Source organism: Rattus norvegicus, chromosome 14 (genome assembly GCF_036323735.1).
Source record: "Rattus norvegicus strain BN/NHsdMcwi chromosome 14, GRCr8, whole genome shotgun sequence".
Classification (NCBI taxonomy): domain Eukaryota; kingdom Metazoa; phylum Chordata; class Mammalia; order Rodentia; family Muridae; genus Rattus; species Rattus norvegicus.
The window spans coordinates 40,747,015-40,769,060 of NC_086032.1; the positions used below are offsets into that span (position 1 = coordinate 40,747,015).

The window sequence follows — 22,046 nt, forward strand, 5'->3', positions numbered from 1 at the left end:
CCCACCAGAAATGGAGGCTTCCCCGTCTCACTTGGCCTTTACTGACTGACAAGTCCTATATTCTTTATAGACTCCATTAGAAATGGTTTCCTCCTTTTCCAAGAAGTTTTAAGTATAGTTTTCTTTATGTTTGAATTTTTACATTCCTTCCTTGTTAAATGAAACCTACCTTGGTTATTAGGGAACCTTGTGCCATTCAGTTTTTGGATTATACATTTCCGTCAACTCTCCCGTTATATCTTCAGTATACATTGTGCCATCAAACCCTTGAGTCTCTGAGTTTATAGCACCTAATAATTCACCACGAAGGCGAGCCTTAGAGGAAGCCCACAAAGGACCAAGCCTGGGCCTTATTCATGAAAATGCTTTTTAACATCTAGGAAGTAAATGGCTTCGAAATGATTACCATTTTTGGGGAATGTTTTTGCATTCTTGGAAAACAGATATGCTCATCCTATAAAATGAACATTATAAGGCTTTAGGTCTAGGCCCGGGTTTCAGAAAGGCGATGGTAGTATCAGAATATGACGTGAGCTATGATTTTATTTGTGTAGTTTTGAGCCCTGGTTATGTTCAAAGTTGTTTTTAATTTAAATGAAGTATGTATGTGTGTGTTTATTGAGAGGGTACAGGCGAAAGATATCTTAGCCACGCCATTTTCAAATTTTCCATAAACTTAAGTCTCAGGAAGAATCACATATGAGGGTTAGCTCCTACCCTTCCAAACACTGCCTGCTGTTTGAGATGCTGTAGTAGTTTGCTTGGGCTGTCATCATGACAGGACTTAGATCGTTAATTTTATCAGTTGAAATTTGTTTTTCTACCATCTGAGAAATGAAGTCCAAGGAGCACGATAGGATTCTGATGGAGGCTGTCTTAGTTTGCATTTCTTTTGCTGTGAAGAGAAACCATAACCATGGCATCTCTTAGAAAGGAAAGCATCTAGTGGGGGCTGGCTTACCGTTCAGAAAGTGAATCCATTACCGCCATGGCAGGAAGCATGGCGGTGTAGAGGCAGACACAGTGTCGGAGAAGAAGCTGAGGACGCTCCATCTAGACCCACAGGCAACAGAAGTGAGTGCCACAGTAGGCGTAGCCTGAACACCTGCGACCTCAAAGCGCACCCCGCTGTGACACGCGTCTTCCAACAAGGCCACACCTCCTAATGCTGTCACTCCTTTATGGGCCATAGCGTTCAAGCGCATGAGCCTGTGGACACCATTCCTATTCAGACCTCCACAAAGGCCATCTTTGCATCTAGTAAAAATGTCATCTCCGTGCCTATTTATTGGACAAAGAAAGCTCTCGGGGGTCTTATCAGGGCACTAAGAACATCAGAAGGCCTCACCCTCATGAACTCACCTAAGACTAAAGGGTGCAGCTACAAATATTAGCATACGGGGAGCTGGAGACCCATCATTGGGATGTCTCGGGGATACTTTTAGTCCACAGGAAGAGTAAAGATATAAAAAATGGCTAGTGTGGTGTTAAGGAAAAACCAACTTCTTCCCAACAGTTATATTTGAAAAGTATCATTTCCTTTTGAAAAAAAATACTTCCTTTCCAAAAATAAAGTTTTAATAGTGGAGACTTTGATAACTGTACAATGACTGTGCATTTCTAGGGCATTTTGGATTATGTCACTTCTAATGCCAGCATACTCTATCCTAGCACGGTTCCCCTGGGAGCAGACCAGATCCTTCTTCGAGGGGCTCAGTTGAGAAACACTCAGTGGGTTCACGGGATAGTTGTCTACACTGGACACGACACCAAGCTGATGCAGGTGAGACTTCTGTCTGGGGAACCTTTTAAGACTAAGTCTCTTGGAAATGCATGATTCATCGCTCTGCTACACTTGCCCCAAACAGAGCAAACTATCCATCAGATATCCCTGAGCCACATCCCTCACACCCACACTGGGAACTAAGGTGGAGGAGACCTTGAAATCCCGTCTCTATGAGAAGAGCTCTCTGCACATGGGAACGCTGTGAAACTTTCCTCAAGGTCACCTGACGCATGAGTGCCCAGGGGAGGTGGTGTGTGTTCATCATGGTGTCTTCCACCCAGTAATGCTTGCTCACACCAACTTGCCTGTGGAACACTGCCTTCTCGTGATTTTATTTAATGCAGTGGTCGAATTTTAAATTTGGGTGGTTTTTTTTTGGGGGGGGGTATTTTTTTTTAAGGAAAGTATAAATGGTTATCTTTTTAACGGCATTTCTGTACAAGGCCGTTTTTGCCGTCTGGTCTCCTCCTGGTGTTCATGTACTCCCAAGTGGGCTTCATCTCTGCATTGTAATGTAAGCTACATTCAGTAGTGTAGTGAGTGTAGGGAACTCACTTGGAAATGCTAACCGGAATGCCACTCTAAAGGGCCTTTGTCCCTGCACGTCCTGTAGGCGTGAAGATGCTGACATTGACAGGTGAGATGCTCCTACCCTGGCCTTGCTAGAAACTCTATCATTCTTCATTTATATTGGTTATGAGGGATTTCCTTTTCTGTCCTGGGGATGTTTGGTTAGCACACACCTGGCATAAATACTGAATCATCATGCAGAGCAGAAGAACCTTCTTTGACCTCTGCTGCATAGGTCAGGCTTGCTTCATGGTCCTCCTGCCTCTACCTCCTAAGCCACTCAGTTCTTTGTTATTGATGACAGGTACAGTATTACCGCTGTGTCCAGCAGAACAGTAGCTGAGCAGAACCAGAGATCCTCTAGACACTGAGATGTTTTCAGGTTCTTGGTCCCTTTTCTCTGCCTCTTCTAAGCAAAGGCACTGAGAAGATGCTGTGAAAAGACCTTGTTTGCCTAAGCGGCCATGTATATCTTAATCTGCCTGACATACTCCAAAACGGATGTTACCCCTCCCCACTTTTCTCATTGTTTTACAACCTAGAAAAGGTGTATGTGGTGTAGTGGTCTTGAGAAAGAGAGGTGACAGCCATAGACACCCTATTACACTTGCATTTGGAACAGTTTTCAGCTCAAGCCCAGGTACTGAGCTGTGACTTTGTCTACCTTATCAACTGCTAAGTATGCAATACTAAACGCTGCAGTTTTCCCGATTTATCTTCTTTTGTTTTATTTTGTTTTGTTTTACAGAATTCCACAAGTCCACCGCTTAAACTCTCCAATGTGGAGCGGATTACAAATGTGCAAATTCTGATTTTATTCTGCATCTTAATCGCCATGTCTCTTGTGTGCTCTGTGGGCTCAGCCATTTGGAACCGAAGGCATTCTGGGAAAGACTGGTATCTCCATCTACACTGTGAGCAATGAAGGCTGACTTGCTTGTTTTCCCCCCCTTTGAGATATACATTTGCTTCGCAGTCAATCTTAATTTAGTTTGCAGAATATCCCATTGTTTCTGAAAGGGAAACTTGTGGCTAAGATAGCTGGAGGTCTTATCTTTATTTTTTTAAATAGATTTCCAGGAAAAGCAAGTAAAATTTAGGTTCTCCGAGCTTCAGAATACTTAAAAACTTAAAAACCCACCTCCATTTCATAGTACTATAAAGTGCTCAATAAATATAACCATTAACATGATATACAAAATAAAAACTGCCCTCTAAAGTTTATTAAATGTGGCAGTTAAACTCATAAAAGGAGATTATGTGTAGAGGAAAATGAGTATTGAATATATTATGGAAATATATTACATGCTTTAAAATGTTTGGACTGTCCTCTTCCTTCCTCTTCCCTTCGTCCTTTCTTCCTTCCTTTCTTTTGCTTTTTTTTTTTTTAAATGTGCTTCCTTTGAACTCAGTAACAGAAGTCTTATGTAAATGCTTATCTTGTCCCAGGGAGAGTAGTTTTAAATCACTTCCGTCTACAACACGTAGTCTACAACACGTATTCATTCTCTTGCTGTTCTTATATTAATGTATTCCCTCTAGGACTTTCTAGGAAGTGAGTTTCTATTTCCTTGTGATGAATACTTAGCCAATAAATATTTAATTTCCCCAAAGTGTGTGAAAACAAATTCCAGTACAATCGTACAGAAACAAAACCAAACAAACAAAATATAGATTTCAAAAGCTGTTTTTATTACATTTAACTTTTTATTATATTTAAGGTTTTTATGGTCATGATTTATTACTACAGCATGAGAAAGTTATTACTGTGATCAATTTGCTTGTGTATATCCATATCCTTTTACAGTGCATTGGGTTTCCCTGTTTTATTTTTTTACTGAAGAGAATGTTAATTTACCTAGGAGAATAATTTACCTACAGATAAAAGTCTCCTGTAGCTAAGGATGGCTCAGTGTAGTGCTTACTGGCTTATAAGCAAGGACTTCCAGAGCCCAGCACTGGAAAAATTAGAAGTATTCTTACAATTCAGGTCGCTCTAGCTGCTATTGTTTGCTTTGAAACCCTACTTTAGTTTGAAAATACTTAAAAGAATTCACATACAAGCGGTTGTGCCCACCTGAAGATTTGCATTTACAAACTGTCAACCTTCCTAACAGCTGAGCTTCCTGATTGGAACAGGATTTGCAATGCCAATAAGGACAGCACTCTCCCCATCCCCAAAAGAAGGTTTCTCCAAGTATCCCTGCCTCTCCTGGCGCTCCCTCTCTAGAATGGCCTCAACTGAATCTGCTTCTGCCTCCCTAGTTATGAGATTAAAGACATGTGCCACAACACCCTGATCCTTCTACTTTTTAATATCACCGTGGAGATTCTGATAGGATTAATGGATCCAGTGGAGTTTGGCTCTAGGACATCAGGAGACGACCGTAACCCAGCAGACACCCAACCCTTTTTACTTTAAATGACCTAGTATTCGTACTATGTATATTTTGTCATATACTGTACATCCTATCAAGGTTAATTAATATGCATGTACAAAAAATATGCTGTGTAAGTGGTTATTACACTGTATTATGTAAGGAATAGTAAATCTACACATATTCAGTACACAGAGTATTTTCAATGTAGAGTTGGTTGAATCCCTGGTGTGGGACCTTAGAGGGGGATAGGACAGGACTGTGACTCTCTGTCGAAGGAGGTGTTTGAGAATCAAGATTTATATTAGAAGCAAGGTCGTTTGTCTAGATTTGTTATGTAACATAGTAGCTGTGGTCAGTCACACTCAGCTTTGCTCACTGTAGCTGTAGAGCTGTGAATGACGCTCTCCCTCCTCCCCAACAGATGGTGGCGCTAGTAATTTTGGGCTGAACTTCCTGACTTTCATTATCCTTTTCAACAACCTCATCCCCATCAGCTTGCTGGTCACATTAGAAGTGGTGAAATTTACCCAGGCATACTTCATAAATTGGGTAAATATGAGTTTGTATTATACGTCCTCTTCCTAAGTATATGTTTTCCCTCTTTAAAAATTTACTCTGATAGGGTCTTTTGATCTTTGGACATTAAAAATAAATGCTTTTGAATTATTAAGTATATATTGTTTTAATTGACTATGTGATGTACTTTTTAAGACCAATATGATTTTAGCATGTTCTCCTCAGAATCGGGCAAATAGATACATCAAATATCCTAAAGAAAACTGGGGTCTTTTAAAAGTTCAGGAAACCTGATGGGATCACACAGTGTCTGTAGAGGAAGGAGACCATGCATTTGGAATTGAAATATTTGTCTTATGGATCTAATATCATAATTTATCACATAAGCAACTTTGTCTAGTCTCTTCGTTTCTTGGAACTGAATTTCTGGCCACAAATGAAGGGATGACAAAGTATTTTACCTGAACCTACAGTATTTGTGCAGCTCAAGAATCTGTGTCCACGGCAAAGGGTTGTATACACAATCAAGCACATAGCTGTGCTTCTGACGATGTGACTGGCACCAGTTCATCTCTGACACTGGGAATGACTTCATTGCACATGTCTTTTCCTTTTGAATTATTGTATTGATGATTTTAATACTGGAGCAATGAGTAGACATGTTTTTTAACAAATACTGTTTTGTTCTTTCCATTTTATCTTAGTTAAAATTAATGAATTTGTATAAATTATATCTTCTGGCCTGATTTGCCAGAGTATTGAATTTTTCTTTTTGAGAAATTTAGAATTTTTTTTTTAGATTTTTTTTTTAATGTTCAAAGCTCATCTGAAATTTTTTTGAAATGAACAATATTGGGATTTTAAAAATATAACGGAAGATACTTTTGCAGCTGGTCATTATCTTCTTGTGGTGAATGATCTTTCTAGAATCCCAGCTCTTTTCTTATCTTTGGTAAAAGATAGGTGTAATTCAGGACAATGAAGGGAGCAGCAGAGTTTACTTTCACATAAGGACTGTGTGCTGAAGAATTGGTTACAAATAATAGTAATAATGGTGGTGTTGGTAGTGTTGACTAGTCCTGGGAAGCTCTTGCTTTTCAAGCATCCTCCTAACTAGCAGAGACTTTGCGATAGCCCTGGCTAGCCAGCTTCTTCCTTGTGTGGAAGAGTAACTACCTCCTGGATTCTAGTTCTGGATAGTTGTCCTGTTATACGGTATGGGTTTCTGAGGATGACTTTGAAAATGTTTAGCCTCCGCTGTTCTGTCACGCCTGTTCTAAGTCATATCAGCCCCTCTGGTTTAAACCCCCTCCCCTCCTCTAGCTGGTCTTCATTTCCTGGTTTCCAAATTGATCTCTGTATGAGCCCTCTCTTCTCATCTCTCAACTCGACTCGGTTGACAAATGTCTGTTTTCCAACATGGTGTGTAAACTCAAAGCCTAGTCCAGAGATGATATTGATCACAGCACAGAGAGGAGAGGTGTGAAACTCAATAAACTACAGCCCTGACTTCATAAAGTATTCTACTATTAAAAAAAAAAAGTCAGATAATGGGTTGGATAATGGGATGAGATCATGACTATTGGGAGCAAAGCAAGTACAAAGGAATATAAAACTATTCCTTTTGGCGTTGACTGCCAATATCTAAACTAATAGAAACTTAGTCTGGGGAGTCCAACCAGATGCGGTCTCTTTGATAACTTCACATTGCGTGAAAAGTTAACTATGAAAGCATTTGTTGATTTTCTAGCAAAGATCATTAAACAGTTACTGCACATCCATCCCTCTAAGGGTCACTGCGTGTGTGTTATATAATTTAACTGCGACAGGAAGATAGATACCGTATTGGGAATGACGAGTGGAAGTAAGCTGACTATTGTACCCCACAGACAAAGCTCTCACTACCATACTCTCCTGTTCCAACTAAAGGGAACCGTCCCCTGCTGCATACTTTTCAGGACGGTCACGCAGAATCATGTAAAGACAATAAGGACCTAGAGTGGCTACCAGCGCTCAGTAGGCAAATGGTGACTTGTGAAAAGTGCAAAAACCAATGTGATTCTTTCACTGACCCAGTCCCTCGGTCCCTTGTACTCAATGATGTCGCTTGCTTACTTGTAGGATCTCGACATGCACTATGAGCCCACGGACACTGCAGCAATGGCTCGGACTTCTAATCTAAATGAGGAACTTGGCCAGGTAAACTCTTACTGACACATGTTCAATCAGCCGTGAGACTTGGTGTCATTTCCGCCTCAGGTGGTGACTTGAGATGAAGCAGCATCTCCTCATCTTTCATTGTTTGAGTAATGCACGTAAATACGTTTGTTGATGTATGGCGGGCGCACAGTGTTCATATTTAATAGTGGAGTTTCCCAACAGTAAGGCAGGGTTTTCTGTCAAGGTGGGATACTACGCAAGCCTAGGTATGCTTCTTAGCAGGTAGCCTAGTTAGCTGTTACATATTGCCTGCCTTTGAGTTATAGGCATAGCACCAGAATTGCTCATAACTTTCATCCAGAAGGAGGGAAAAATTCATATTGTACAAATCTAGTCCAATAGGGGACTTGGATTAGTCATAGCGTTAAATAGAAATAAGATCTATAACGGATACTTCATTAATATAATACATAGAGCCTCCCATCACTTAACCAGGCTATAGCTGAGGACTGTCAGGTGACGTCATCGTTAATGTAAACATCATAAAATGCACTTCTCCATGCTAACGGCTATGACCTCACTAGACAAGCAGTACAGTTTTATGGTTTCCATATCATATGTTCATCCTTCATTAACTAACGCATCCTTGGGTGACATGTGACTACATATGTGTAATCCATCCATAAATGCTAGCTGATGAGGGATTTTTGCTTTCTCTCCCACCACTTTCCAACTCTATTTGAATGCTGTTTAAATCGCATTCAGGACAGACTATGCTGTTTAGATGGTGATTTAGATGGTGTCTGAAGTGAGCTGCACAAGCTATTGCCCACCTAGCATTGCTTGTTACGTTGAGAAATGTAACACAGGCGAGTCCCTCGTACTGTGTCTGTCTGAAAACGGTAGTGAAACTTTCCGAGGAAATTCAGAATATCCTGAAGGAGGGTTTTCCATGACTCTAGTTTTTCTAATCCACACTAATATATACACCACAGTAGGACAAAGTCGGCTTTTAAGGAAAGTGTAATTTAAGTACATTTTCTTTCCTCTATAAAAGTTTTCCTGAGCAGGATGGAGCTAGCTCATAGGTACAGCACTTGCTTGATATGTGCAGGCCCGAGATAGACATTTAAAGGCCTTGAAATACTAATGAGGATTTAAAACTTGTTTGTAGGTTAAATACATATTTTCCGACAAAACCGGGACCCTGACGTGCAATGTGATGCAGTTCAAGAAGTGCACCATCGCGGGCGTGGCTTACGGGTGAGCATTTCCCTTATCTTGGTATGTGAAGTACACATTTGACTCTGTCCGATTGGAATAGTGGGAAATTCTTGTGTAAGGAGGGCTTGGGTTTTGTCTTTTAATCTGACAAGTGGCTCTTTTTACACAGGATGGATGTATTGTCTATTTTATAGCTGTTCTTGCTTTCCTTGGATGGTGATAGCAGATTTCCTGACTGATGGGTCTCCCAGGGTTTAGGACTAGGGAAGGTCTCCATCTGGGCCTGGTGATAAGGACAAGCCATTTCCCTTCGCTGTGCCCTGAGGTTAGGGTACAGCATAGATGTGGGAAGACGCGCAGGAGGAGGCCTCAGTCGGGTCCTAAGTTAAGCAACACTGCCATGGCTTTGATGACAACCGCTCCAACCTCCAACCCCCGACTCTTTTGTCACATCTCCTTTTTGCAGTCACAGAACAATGTAAGATTCTGGGGGTGGGATGAAGGGAGGGAGGGACAAGGACATCTTTAATCTGGAGAACAGATTGGGTGTGGCATCCATTTGGTTTCTTTCTCCTTATAGGTACGCACACCTAAACCATTCAGACACCCTCCTTCCGAGTGGCATGAGCCTTAGCAACAAGTTTTGCATTTCTCTCTGCCTCAATGAGGGAAGTAGATGCCTAAGTATCTATCATGCATGCTTTAGGCCAGTCCATCGTATACCCAGTAGTTCATTCATACTTTCCCTCTAAGCAGTAAGTCAGGGGGAAAGGAGCATAAAATGTTGGAAATATCTTTAACTAAATTTATCATTATTCCTACATGCAGTGTCTGCAAACAGGGATGGAGGACAATGTTTGTTCTTTAGGGCAGGAGAGAGTTTGGTTCAAAATGACTTTAACCTGTACATACAGCGGATTGGATGGCTTTCCCACACTGTAAAGATTTAAGAGACTGACTTTCTAGTTTGCTGGGTTTGTTTGTTTGGGGATTTTGTTTTGTTGTTTTGTTTCTTTATCTGAAGCCTCTTCTTAGACAAAATTGCTCCCTCCCAATCGCCCCAGAATTGTTCCTGGAGTAGGAGAATCACAGGTTCTCTGACTTCCAGCGCTTACACACTCTACACGTGCTTAGCCCGGAGATAGGAAAGGTTGCTTTTTATGGGCTTTTATGCTAAAAGCAGGGTCTTAATCATCCCTGGCCATATGTGCGGAAGCAGAACTCTTCCTCGTCTGTTGATAACTCCTTAAAGCACAAGTGTGTGAGGACAGGGTGGGTTTGAGGAATGCCTGTCCCGCAGTTAGACAGTCAATGAGATGGATGTCTTTGTGACTGTTCCTTAAGAATGAAGCGAAGGGATAAGGTATGAATTCTACCTCATCTACAGTCTATTAAGCAAACCCAAATGGCTTTTTGTTACTGTTATTGTTATTTTTATTTCCTGGGAGGAGACCTTTGGTTAGTGTAAGCAAAAGAAGTTTCTTAAAAACAAGCCGTGTCCCTACTGACTACAGTTTGTCAGTAGTTTACAGGGCAGGTTTCGTTTACAAATATAGTCTTAGATTTCCTCATGTCACCTTAAACAGTTCCTTTTCAGATGTTCTTAGCTCTGCAGAGCCCAATAGAGAGGAAAGCCAGACAATCTCTAAGGTCCTGATAGCGCAGTTCTAGTTTTCTGGTTTTCTGTATCCGGCGATTTTGTAGGGATAGAATGTTTAACACCAATGCTTCCTTCATTCAGAACTTAATTTTAATAAAGTCTCATTCATTTCACTTACGCTTTGCCCTCAAACTTTTCCTTTTTGAGTTTCCTGACAGACAAAGACATTCAAAGATTTATACCCAGTTGTCAGCAGTGACGATTTCACAGAAATCAATCTTGTTGTAGGGATGCCTCTGTTTAAAATTATTGGGTTTTTTCCCCTTAGATCACCATCCAGGAAAGTTGTAATTAAATATAAATAACATTACACTTGTCTACTCATCTTGAAATTACAAACTAGAAATTACATTATTAAGCCTTCAGGAGAGTCCGGGTGTAACAGGTTGCACACACTGTGGAAATAATGCCTGTGTTTATCACAACAATGCATATCTGCAGTAGGAGAACTCCGTTCACTGGCTGGAGTTCTCAATGCCATGAAGGTTTGAAGCATTTTCCTTATATCCTTTATGTCAGCCATTTAGTCTGGGGCTAAAAAAAGTCAGCAGTTCAGTCTCCGCTGACTCTGGGGCAGAAAGCCAGTCTATTAAGCAACCTGAATGACTCTTTCTGTTATTGTTATTCTATTTTTATTTCATGGGACCAGACATTTGACTAGGGTAAACGAATGACAATTCTTCAAAACAAGCTGTGTCCGTACTGACTGCAGTATGTCTATGATTTACATGGCATCGACATTGTATGTTTACGAACGTGTGTTTGGTGGGAGATCAGCTAATCCTACAAACCTGAAGAGAGACTCCCAGGAAAATCTTCACAGTTACCATACAACTAGCCCCAAGGACTGTATTATAGCCAGTACATGTGTCTGGTGGCCAACCATGACCTTTCATTTACTTACAACAAAAATGTCGACCTGCCTCCTTCTGCAGGTCGCTCTTGGTTAGGTAGTAGAAACCTTATAATCAAGCAGAGCTTGCATGGTTCCCACCCAGGGTTCACGGTCTAACTGGGGTTAATAGATATTAATTAATTATAATATAACAGTAGTCCTAATACGAGGCAAGCCTCAGTGTGAGCCTCAGATGGTGTGAAGTAATGAGTAAGGTCAAGGGACAGTTCCAGACACGAGACCCTTGAACCCAGATCTGAGAATGAATCTAAGTGAACTCTGGGGGAAGACAGGACCACACTGCCATGTCTTGTCACTGGGCCAGCAGCCAGATGGCTGCAATCATGGGCACTCAGGCAACAAGTCACCTGCTGGCTACCACCCTCTGAGTGGTACTAAGCTTCTGCCAGGGCTGCACCAGACTCAGGGGAAGGCACTGTAGCCCTTGTCTCCAAGGCTGTGAAGCCTGAGGACTTAGGAAGCCTTAGGTCCAGTGCTAGTGTGAAACTGTGAGCAGGGACCCAATACCAATGCAAGGTAGCAGGGCCTTCTGGGCTTGGACATTTGTTCATTGCTTGGACAGTTACCAGCTCTCCTGGGGACAGTCCGGTCCAGGAGCTTGGACCCAAATCTTTAGGGTCATCATACGTGATTGTCCCTGGGGCTGCAGCCCATTTCCACAGTGCATTGACACAGGCCAGCCCCTTTTGTAGGAATCTAGCCTCAGATGGTCAGGGTGAGTCCTTCCTCTTGAACAGTAAACAGAAGCCTTTGACAAAAGAGTAGTGAGCTTCGGGGACCCCTTTTTTCTGTGACTGCTGTTTCTCCCTGGAGGAAACTTGAGTGTTGGAGGTAGAAGACCTTGTTGTGATAAGGTTAAAAGAGCGGGTATGTATGTAATTCCAGCTTTGAGAGACCCAGTGCCCTCTCCTGGCCTCTATGGGCCACGGCCTCCTTGCCCATAGTGTGTGCATAAACATAATTCTGGGCAAAATATTCACACACAGAAAATTTTAAAATTTAGAAAAAAATGTATGTAATTTTTACCTAACTTATGTAATTGTTTACCTAACTCTAAATATTTCATGTTTTATACTGTGTATTGTCACAGACTTGTCATAATATAATTACATAAACTATAGAATTCTTAAGACTTTTATATTGTATGAAGTTCATTTCCTACAAGTACAGTTACTCTAATTTGGCTCCCTAAGATACTATTTACAATCTAGGTAAAAAGTGTTAGTTTTCTGTGTAAAGAGTAAAAACAAATTGAAAATATTTATATATAGCACCTTAATCTCTGAAGGCAGGAGGCAGATCTGAGAAGCTGGTAAAATAATTTATTTTTCTAGTGTAAAGGGTCGAAGCTGTGAATGTTTTCCGTGCTTAGTGATGTGCTTATAGAACTAATTTATAAATAAAAGTGTGAGATGGGAAAAAAAAAGAGTGGGTACTCATTCGGGATGTTAACGACTTCTTTAAGTTTTGAATAGTTTTCTATACTTACGGAAAAACGATCTCTGCATTTTAGACTCTTCCTGTGTATAAGAGTCTAAGTGAAAATGAAAATACTGAATTATCATATGTAATAAAAGGATTGGGAAATAGGGGAGTCTACGCTGACATGTACATTGAGTGTCCTATGAACTATGCCAAGGGATCCTTCCCCATCCTTCCATGAGCTAATGAATAAAATTGAAGTATTGATGGAAACTTTTATTTTTAAGATTAAAAAACGATTTGCTGGGTGGATCATTTTGAATATCAATGGCTCCATTTACTCAAACAAATACAATTAACTTTTACTTTCATTACCCCTCCTAGGAAGCCAAGGCAGTCAAAGCTTCCTGAAAAATATACAGCAGATTTTATTTTTCTGTGTGACTGTGCCCCAGGTGACTAGCATGTATGTGTCCTGAAACACGTTGTTATGGTTTTAAACGTAAATGGTGGACTTCCTCCTGGCTTTGTAGCACATGTTTAAACAGCTAAATTTAAACATACTCATTACTAAATTTTGACTTCTATGCCTCGATCAGTTCTGGGGTAAGGGCTGCCTTTGTAAATCCACCTGGTTACCATAAATCCTCATGTTCTACTCCCTGCACTAACCGCCATTCTTCCAGATCCGACTAAACGTTCATTTTCTTAACTTTCTAGAAACCCGCCTCTCAGCACTTTCCTCATCCATGGTTTTATGTTTCCAGCCTTTCTGTGATTATTTTTCCCTCTCTCTCTCTCTGTCCCTCCTCCTGAAGCCATGTCCCTGAACCTGAGGATTATGGGTGCTCGCCCGATGAATGGTAAGCTCCGTGGTACTTCCACTGATCTCTTTGAAAGCTTCTGATGTTTGCTTTGTAAACTGGCTTCCCCGGTCTCTCGGGAGCCCTTTTCACAGGTGTTGAGTGGGTATTAAACTCAGAGTATCCTTGGTTTTCTATCGAAACCCCTTGTAAACATAGTCTAAAGCTTTAAAGGTTGCTGGGGTCTTATATTACTTATCTATAGGGCTATTGGGATCAATTCCAGAGTGCCTAGGCAGGAAAAACTCCTTGACCGCTCAGTTGCCACCATTAAAACCTGTGGCTGTTTTAGCTCAGCACTGCCCCCTTCTGGCAATGTGAGGATACTGCTGCCATGGACCCGATAATGCTGGTCTGTGCCCAAGTGGAACAAATTTCCTTTCGTTACTTTAACTTTTTCATTACTTCTATGTCTCTTCAGAAGCTATAAAACGAAGACCTTTCGGTGTGTGCTAGAACTGCACTATCTACATTAGCAGTAAATGTGCTATAATTCATTTTAGATTTATTAAAGATAGCATATTATAAGTTTAATTTCAGTACTATGGGAAGCTTGGGGCTTTTTTGTTTTGTTTTACATTGAAATCCTTTCAGCCGTGTATTTGCATTTTTATCTAGGGAAATTTAGTGTAATCTATTATTCGTGTGATTTGTCATGATTTTGTGGCAAATAAAATTTGAAAAACGGTAATTTCTTTAGAGCTAGTGATTTTGAAAACAAGGCTCTTCTATTTATCTGGGCCTCAGGTAACTTGGCAATTAACTTACATTTCCAGTTTTCACTGCATTCCGGTTACACAATGAGTTTTCAACCTGCCTGGGGTTTACTGCCACCATGGGGAGATTTGATTAGAGATTTCAGAAAGCCTCCTAACACCCAGGATAATGGAGGCAGCCCTTTGACTCATGTGACCAGTACACCAACAGCGCCCATTACAAAGAGTGCCATCCATTCTGACACCTGACACAGCTACTCGGCCCTTCCGTGCAGTCTCCCCAAGAACACAGCCATCAGACAAGCATTTCATCTTGGCTTGACTTAGCCTTGCCTGCATTCCTTCTCATCTGGTCCCGTGAGTCTGTAGTCAAAGCTTTCACTGCAGATGCCCTTTGACCTGAAGTCAGGTGCGGTCTGAATAAACCCAGCCTGCCTTTTTTTTTTTAGCACCTATGTGTCTTTTTATATGCTGCTTGTCTATGGGACCGTTTTACCCATTTTAACACCTATAGAGTTGAGACACACATCTCTCTAAGAGACATGATTCCCTTTCCTTAGCCTTGCTGTTTTTCTCCGAAGTGTCCCATTATTTTTACCCAGGTCCTTTAAAGCATTAGACTCTGCGCATAGGTTGCTTCATGTCCATAACCACTGTGGGAAGGAGGGGAAGTCATTTATCTTGCTCATACGTTTTTTTTTTTTTTCCAGAAAGTATCTTTTTGGGAAAAGTCTAAGTTCAAATGAAATAGACCAGCTTTTTCATGAATTGTGTATTTTCACTTTGCCTTTGAGTCTTAAAGTATACCAGGAAAGACAGTTGTCGCTTTTATGAGAAAGGTATTTGTTTATGTACTTGGGTTCTCTGTCTATCGCTGTGCATTTGCAAAGGCGAAGTTATACAGGGTTTCTGAGGTTCTGTGTAGGGTTCTGTGGACTGGCCATGCATGTGAGCTTTGGATTCTGACCATTAATGTTCCGATCCTGACCTGTCCTTCACATAAGTCACTAACTGCCTGAGTGGACTCAGTGGAAGACTGTGGCCACCAATAGTCCTTAAATCGGTAGGAAATTTTGATGATTAACCAAGCCCTAGCCAGAAAGCTGTTACTGGTGGCTGTCGGTCTGCATCATATATCTGACATGGTCATTTTCAAGTTCGTAGATTTTTATAGAGAGTAGCCTGTCTCCCCAAGAACATAGCCAGCAGACATGGGAGAGAGCCAGAGAGAGCCCTGGCTCAGGCTGATTATGAAAGGTGTGTGAGCGCCATCGCACGTCTGTAGACTTGAGGACTTGTGCTTCTTTTGGAGCATGGATAGCTTTGCGTTTCAAGCACTTCTCGATTCACCTATATAATATTTTCCTAACTGGTTTTATTTCAGTTAAATTGCTAAGATTGTTAAGGAGGGGCAAATAAAACATCTACCATTTGTCTGAGTTGAGGTACCGTAGCTTGGAAGCTCATAACGTGACTCCATACTATCAAAGGCCTGGCCTTTGCCTGGACTCATCTAACTGGTTTTATGTTGCTGAGGAAACCAAGATCAACCGTGGCCTTGGTGGAGCCCTGTGCTCTGTGTGTCTGACAGTGTCTCTATGTTGCTGCTCCAGGAGGAAAGAGTATGGAAGACTCTATAACTGAAACTGTGGAAGTCATCTCCTCAGTGGCTACTTGGTAGCTTTGTCTGGCAATGTGAAGTTGACCGAACACCATGTAGCAAGCTTATAGCAGTCTGTCTAATTGTCCTGCTTGAAATGACACACACTACAAAAATATCAAGAAAACCCACATGTGTGGATGATATATTTATATTTGGTCCATTCTGAAGATCCTTTCAAATATACCCTTGCCATTAAAGAGCATGCAATAGCTGAGATTCTCTAAAATGTATTAATATAAAGGATTTGCATAGATTATGACTTCCCAGTGCATAGCTTCTAACTCCGAAATTGGCATCGTTTTCCTCTTGTTGCCAAAAACCATCAACTAACGCGGAGCCTTGGAGACTAAGTCCTGTCTATTAAAAACATTATCTAAGTTGATAGTATCGGTATTGAAAGGACTAGAGAGAAAACACCCATGTAATTATAAGGTTCATGTGATTACTCTAAAAAAAAAGCACATATATTCGTAACCACTTTTCTCTTAAAAACAAAACATATTTTGGAATGTTGGAATGTTGAAATAATAACACAGCAAATGTCCCACCGGTTATGTTAACAGGTTGTGCTCTGGGCCAACTTCTCCTGTGCCTTTCTACCCCAATTATTCTGAAGCAAATCTAAGTGAATAATTCTTTTTAACTACCTGATATGGTCATGTGTTATATTCTCATTGTTTTTCAAGTAAATGACAGTGAGCTGATTCTCCCAAGGGATGCCTTAGAGCCCGCCCTGCAGTCATTTAATGTTTTTTGTTTGTTTGTTTGTTGTTTGTTTGTTTGTTGTACAGTTATAGTATCTGCAGGTTGAACTAGTTTCTCTTTTCTGCTTGGTTATTTTCTCATTTCACCTACCTTATAATTCTGTGTGGAGCGAGTGGCATTTGTTTGTTCTGCTGTAGAAGGTAGGCTGGCTGAAGCATTCTTCCAGACGTGCCCTTATAATAATGAGACGTAACCCATCTGTGTTAGCGTCAGTCTTCAAAGCCTCCCCTCGGCGGGCTCTTATTCAGGAGTGCAGACTTTCACACAGTATTTTAGAACTCCTCTTTTGTAATTGCCTTCAGAAATACTTGAAGTCACCCAGGAAACTGAGTCTCATTACTTTGATCCAAACCAACCATTATCTAGCCAAAACAGAGCGTTTAGTCACCCATTCAAATTCTTGGACTTTAACTACTCTGAGTAACAAACTCATGACTAAAAATTAAACCTACCAGCAAGCAATTTGGACTCCAAATGAACAGGACCTTTATAAACCTGGAGGTGCAGATTCTTTTAAAAAAAACAAAACAAAACAAAACAAAACAAAACAAAACAAAACAAAAAAAAAACAGTACTCTGACTACTGGGGCCAGAAAGCCCTGCTGCCGAAGCAGGTCCCCTGGGTTAGGGAAAGGGTCAGCCCCTGAGTCAAGGAGAATACTGACCAAACAGGCTTTATACTACCCTGCCCATTGCCTCAGAAAACTGTCTCCTGCTGCCAAAGGCACTCCACCTCAGGTTGTCTGGGAGATGTGGCCTGGATCAAGAAACCAACCTCTCCATGCTAGCCGTAGGGCAGGCTGTGAGTTTGCAGGCTGTGAGTTTGCAGGCTGACGCATTGTGTGAGTGCTATCCAGACTGTTGTACAACATCTCAGGGGTGCATGTGTCAGAGGCTCAGGTTCACCCGGCCTCCAAACCAGAAGAGACTCCAAGACAGATAAACATGTTGTTTTAATCCACACGAGTCATAGAAGTATGAACGAGAGAAGCACACACCTTTCTCCTGGGACTGAGGTTTTCTCATTTTAAAGCTGAGTCATTTGATATAGAAAGATGAGTTCTCCCAGAGCTGGGACTCTGTGTCTCTGTGATAATTGCCACCAGGTAATTATTATTGTAGCTTTAGAATATGTCCTCAGCTGAAGGATTTTCTGTCCCCAGCAGTCAGATCACTGCTCTTTAAAAGCCAAGAGTCCATCCAGATCTCAGGTTAGGGATAACGATTAGCAGTGTTTCCGTGTTTCTGTCCAGTTTTGCCTGACAGCATCACCTGTACCAGCAGTAAATCCCACTGTGACTGGAGAGCTCTTGCCCTGTGGTCCCCATGGGTTTCTTTCCTTGGGACAACTTAAAGGGAAAGATGCCAGACGTCTCCTTTCAAAGTCTGTTCCATTTGGAAAGGTTTATGAACCCGAGAAAGCTGGGCTAGAGCAGAGGCGTGAAGGGAGGGCCTGCCACCTAGTGGTGCAGGATCCAAATCACACTCCGGACTCTAAGCGAGCCACTTTGTGAAAAATGCCAGTAGGAAATTGAGGGATGGAAAGAAAGAAGTGCACAGAGCCAGAGAGTGAATGAGAATGCATGTGTAGAGGCTGCCCAAGGGCAGGGGGCATGAGCTTCCCATCGAGGCCCACTCCTTACTGCTTAGGAGGAGAAACTGTGGAGCTCGAGGCCCGAGGTCACATTATAGCATCCCCTGCAGGGCGGTTCCCTGCTTGTGAGAACCAACCACCCAAGGGCTACATCAATCTTGGATTCAGACTTTACCCCATCCCCAAAGCTATGCACTAAGCAAAACCTAATTCTAGAATATAAGAAGAAAACTCATCTCTCCAGGGACCTGAGACAGGAACATATGTGGTCATGGGAGAATCAAGAACATATGTGGTCATGGGAGAATGACTGGACTATAGTCAACAAGGAATAGCAGGAACTGGAGGTTGAGCGAGGTCCAGGAGTGACCAGCTAGCCACAGGCCTGTTCCTAGAGAGGCAGGAATCTGGAAGACAGTCTGCCTTACAGAGGAACCTGCTGTACAACTTTTCCTGGGGAAGGATGACTAGACCAGTGCTCTCAATGTTTGCAACGCTGCAACCCTTTATACGGCTCCTCACGTTGCAGTGCCCCCCCCCAACAATAAAATTATCTTTGTTGATAATTCATAACTGTCATTTTCCCACTGTCATAGTCACAGTGTAAATATCTGATGTTCAGGATATCCGATATGTACCCCCCCGTACCTCCCATGAAAGGGCTGTCGGCCCTCTAAAGGGGTCACAACCCCATGAATAACTAGTGCACTAGACTGTGTTGAGTTTGTAACTGTGAAGCCTGCCGTCCTGGCTGAGGCCTGACTCATAAAAGCATAACTTTCCTATTTCTTCTTCTCCTCTCCCTATTTGTGTATAGACTTGCCAAAGCATGTGCAGGGCACGCTTTCTTGGGTTCTCTGGTCTTTTTCATCCTTCTCATTCCTTCTCTCTCTCTCTCTCTCTCTCTCTCTCTCTCTCTCTCTCTCTCTCTCTCTCTGTGTGTGTGTGTGTGTGTGTGTGTGTGTGTGTGTGTGTGTGTGTGTGTTGTCATCATTTTGTTTGTTTTCTTGTTTTTTGGCTGTTCTGGAACTCACATGGAGACCAGGCTAGCCTCCAACTCAGAGATCGGGCTGCCTCTGCCTCCCCTGGCCTCTTACTCTTTCCTAAGCTGCAGCTTGCTGCCCCCAGCCTGCTTCTTCATTGCCGCTGCAGAACATGTGGCTTGCTCCCTCCCACCCTTTCCATATTATCCTTCCAGGAAGCTAGAGAGATCTACAGTTTGCTGCCCAGCCTTTTAGATGCTAGTAAAAGTTTCCTCGAGGTTTCTTGTGAGCCTCAAGGTTTCCTCAATTCTTTTATTGATGAGGCTAAAAACCCAGAGGAAAGACCCGATTTTTCCCTGTGACAATATTTGGACATTGGGATGTACTGTGGAAAAAATGTTTTATACATGGCAACATTTTGTACCAAGTAAATCATTATTTTCTAGAACAAATGTTACTGAATCAAAGGATTTTAGTTTCTTACCCATTACTTTTCTTAGGTTGGTCTAAACTTAACAATCCTCCTGCCTCAACCTCCCCAGAGCACAGATTCCACCACACCCTATCTCTGGTTGCTTTTTAAAAACTGGATGAATCAATTTCCACTTCACCAGGACACACACTTCACTCTTCTTCCACAACTCGAACAGCACAGAGCTGACAAGTTTTTTGTCAAATTGATGTCCGTCTTTCCTTTGTCTTGTGATGAAGCTAGAGTGAATATCTGGTCAGAGATGGCTGCCGTTTCCTTCTCTGTGCGTTGTGAGTTTGGGCTTCTTGCCTGGCGCTCTGTTGTCATGCTGACCTTGTCCTTTTGTGTCCATGGATCTTCTTGTTTGGTAGGAATTAGTTCCGTCATATAAATTCGATTTCCCCTCAACTTGCCCTGTGACCTTTGATTTCCCTTCAGTGGAGTTTGCTCTGCAGAAATAATTGTTGTTACACAGTCAGCTCTGTTAGTGTCTGTGTGTTCTGTTTTGGGACTTAGACAGGACACCTAGGCCTTTCCCATGAGTGCTTCTTAGCAAACTGTTTGCAGGAGATTGAGGTGGAAGCGATGGGTTGGCCTTATTCTGTTGTCTTTTTTATTTTCTAATTGTCCTAGTTGGAGTTGAAGTTTGGAATTAAAAAAAAAAAAAAACCTGTAGTCAAGTGAGGTTGTAGCTCATTGGTTATATACTAGCCTAGTGGATATGAATGGATAGATGGATGGATGGATGGATGGATGGATGGATGGATGGATGGATGGATGGATGTTTGGGTGGGTGGATAGGTGGATTGATGGATGGACGGATGGATGATGGGTGGATAGATGGATGTTTGGGTGGATGGATGTTTGGGTGGATGGATGGGTGGGTAGATGGATGGATGATGTATGGATGGATGGAAGGATGTTTGGGTAGATGGATGGATGATGTATGGATGGATGGATATCTAAGTTCTGATTGAAAGATAGGTATTATTGATTGGGCTGGGCATTTTCTGAGTTTTCTCTTTTTTTTTTTTATTAACTTGAGTATTTCTTATATACATTTCGAGTGTTATTCCCTTTCCTGGTATCCGAGCAAACATCCCCCTCCCCCCTCCCCTTCCTTATGGGTGTTCCCCTCCCAACCCTCCCCCCATTGCCGCCCTCCCCCCACCAGTCTAGTTCACTGGGGGTTCAGTCTTAGCAGGACCCAGGGCTTCCCCTTCCACTGGTGCTCTTACTAGGATATTCATTGCTACCTATGAGGTCAGAGTCCAGGGTCAGTCCCTATATAGTCTTTGGGTAGTGGCTTAGTCCCTGGAAGCTCTGGTTGCTTGGCATTGTTGTACATATGGGGTCTCGAGCCCCTTCAAGCTCTTTCAGTTCTTTCTCTGATTCCTTCAACGGGGCTCCTATTCTCAGTTCAGTGGTTTACTGCTGGCATTCGCCTCTGTATTTGCTGTATTCTGGCTGTGTCTCTCAGGAGCGATCTACATCCGGCTCCTGTCGGTCTGCACTTCTTTGCTTCATCCATCTTGTCTAATTGGGTGGCTGTATATGTATGGGCCACATGTGGGGCAGGCTCTGAATGGGTGTTCCTTCAGTCTCTGTTTTAATCTTTGCCTCTCTCTTCCCTGTCAAGGGTATTCTTGTTCCCCTTTTAAAGAAGGAGTGAAGCATTCACATTTTGATCATCCATCTTGAGTTTCATTTGTTCTAGGCATCTAGGGTAATTCAAGCATTTGGGCTAATAGCCACTTATCAATGAGTGCATACCATGTATGTCTTTCTGTGATTGGGTTAGCTCACTCAGGATGATGTTTTCCAGTTCCAACCATTTGCCTACGAATTTCATAAAGTCGTTGTTTTTGATAGCTGAGTAATATTCCATTGTGTAGATGTACCACATTTTCTGTATCCATTCCTCTGTTGAAGGGCATCTGGGTTCTTTCCAGCTTCTGGCTATTATAAATAAGGCTGCTATGAACATAGTGGAGCACGTGTCTTTTTTATATGTTGGGGTATCTTTTGGGTATATGCCAAAGAGAGGTATACCTGGATCCTCAGGCAGTTCAATGTCCAATTTTCTGAGGATCCTCCAGACTGATTTCCAGAATGGTTGTACCAGTTTGCAATCCCACCAACAATGGAGGAGTGTTCCTCTTTCTCCACATCCTCGCCAGCATCTGTTGTCCCCTGAGTTTTTGATCTTAGCCATTCTCACTGGTGTGAGGTGAAATCTCAGGGTTGTTTTGATTTGCATTTCCCTTATGACTAAAGATGTTGAACATTTCTTTAGGTGTTTCTCAGCCATTCGGCATTCCTCAGCTGTGAATTCTTTGTTTAGCTCTGAACCCC

The 22,046-nt window shown here is 42.1% G+C and overlaps 1 protein-coding gene across 9 annotated transcripts in view; it reads left to right on the forward strand.

Annotated features, from left to right (window-relative positions):
- The window catches only part of Atp8a1 (ATPase phospholipid transporting 8A1), a 242,534-nt gene that overhangs the window by 78,083 nt on the left and 142,405 nt on the right, over positions 1–22,046 (forward strand). For 7 of the 9 annotated variants that reach the window (XM_039092730.2, XM_063272922.1, NM_001426995.1 and 4 more), the window contains 6 exon segments: positions 1,672–1,783; positions 3,105–3,270; positions 5,159–5,286; positions 7,375–7,452; positions 8,588–8,676; positions 13,454–13,498. In XM_039092730.2, coding sequence (XP_038948658.1) covers positions 1,672–1,783; positions 3,105–3,270; positions 5,159–5,286; positions 7,375–7,452; positions 8,588–8,676; positions 13,454–13,498 — 618 coding nt within the window. 9 annotated transcript variants of the gene reach the window in all.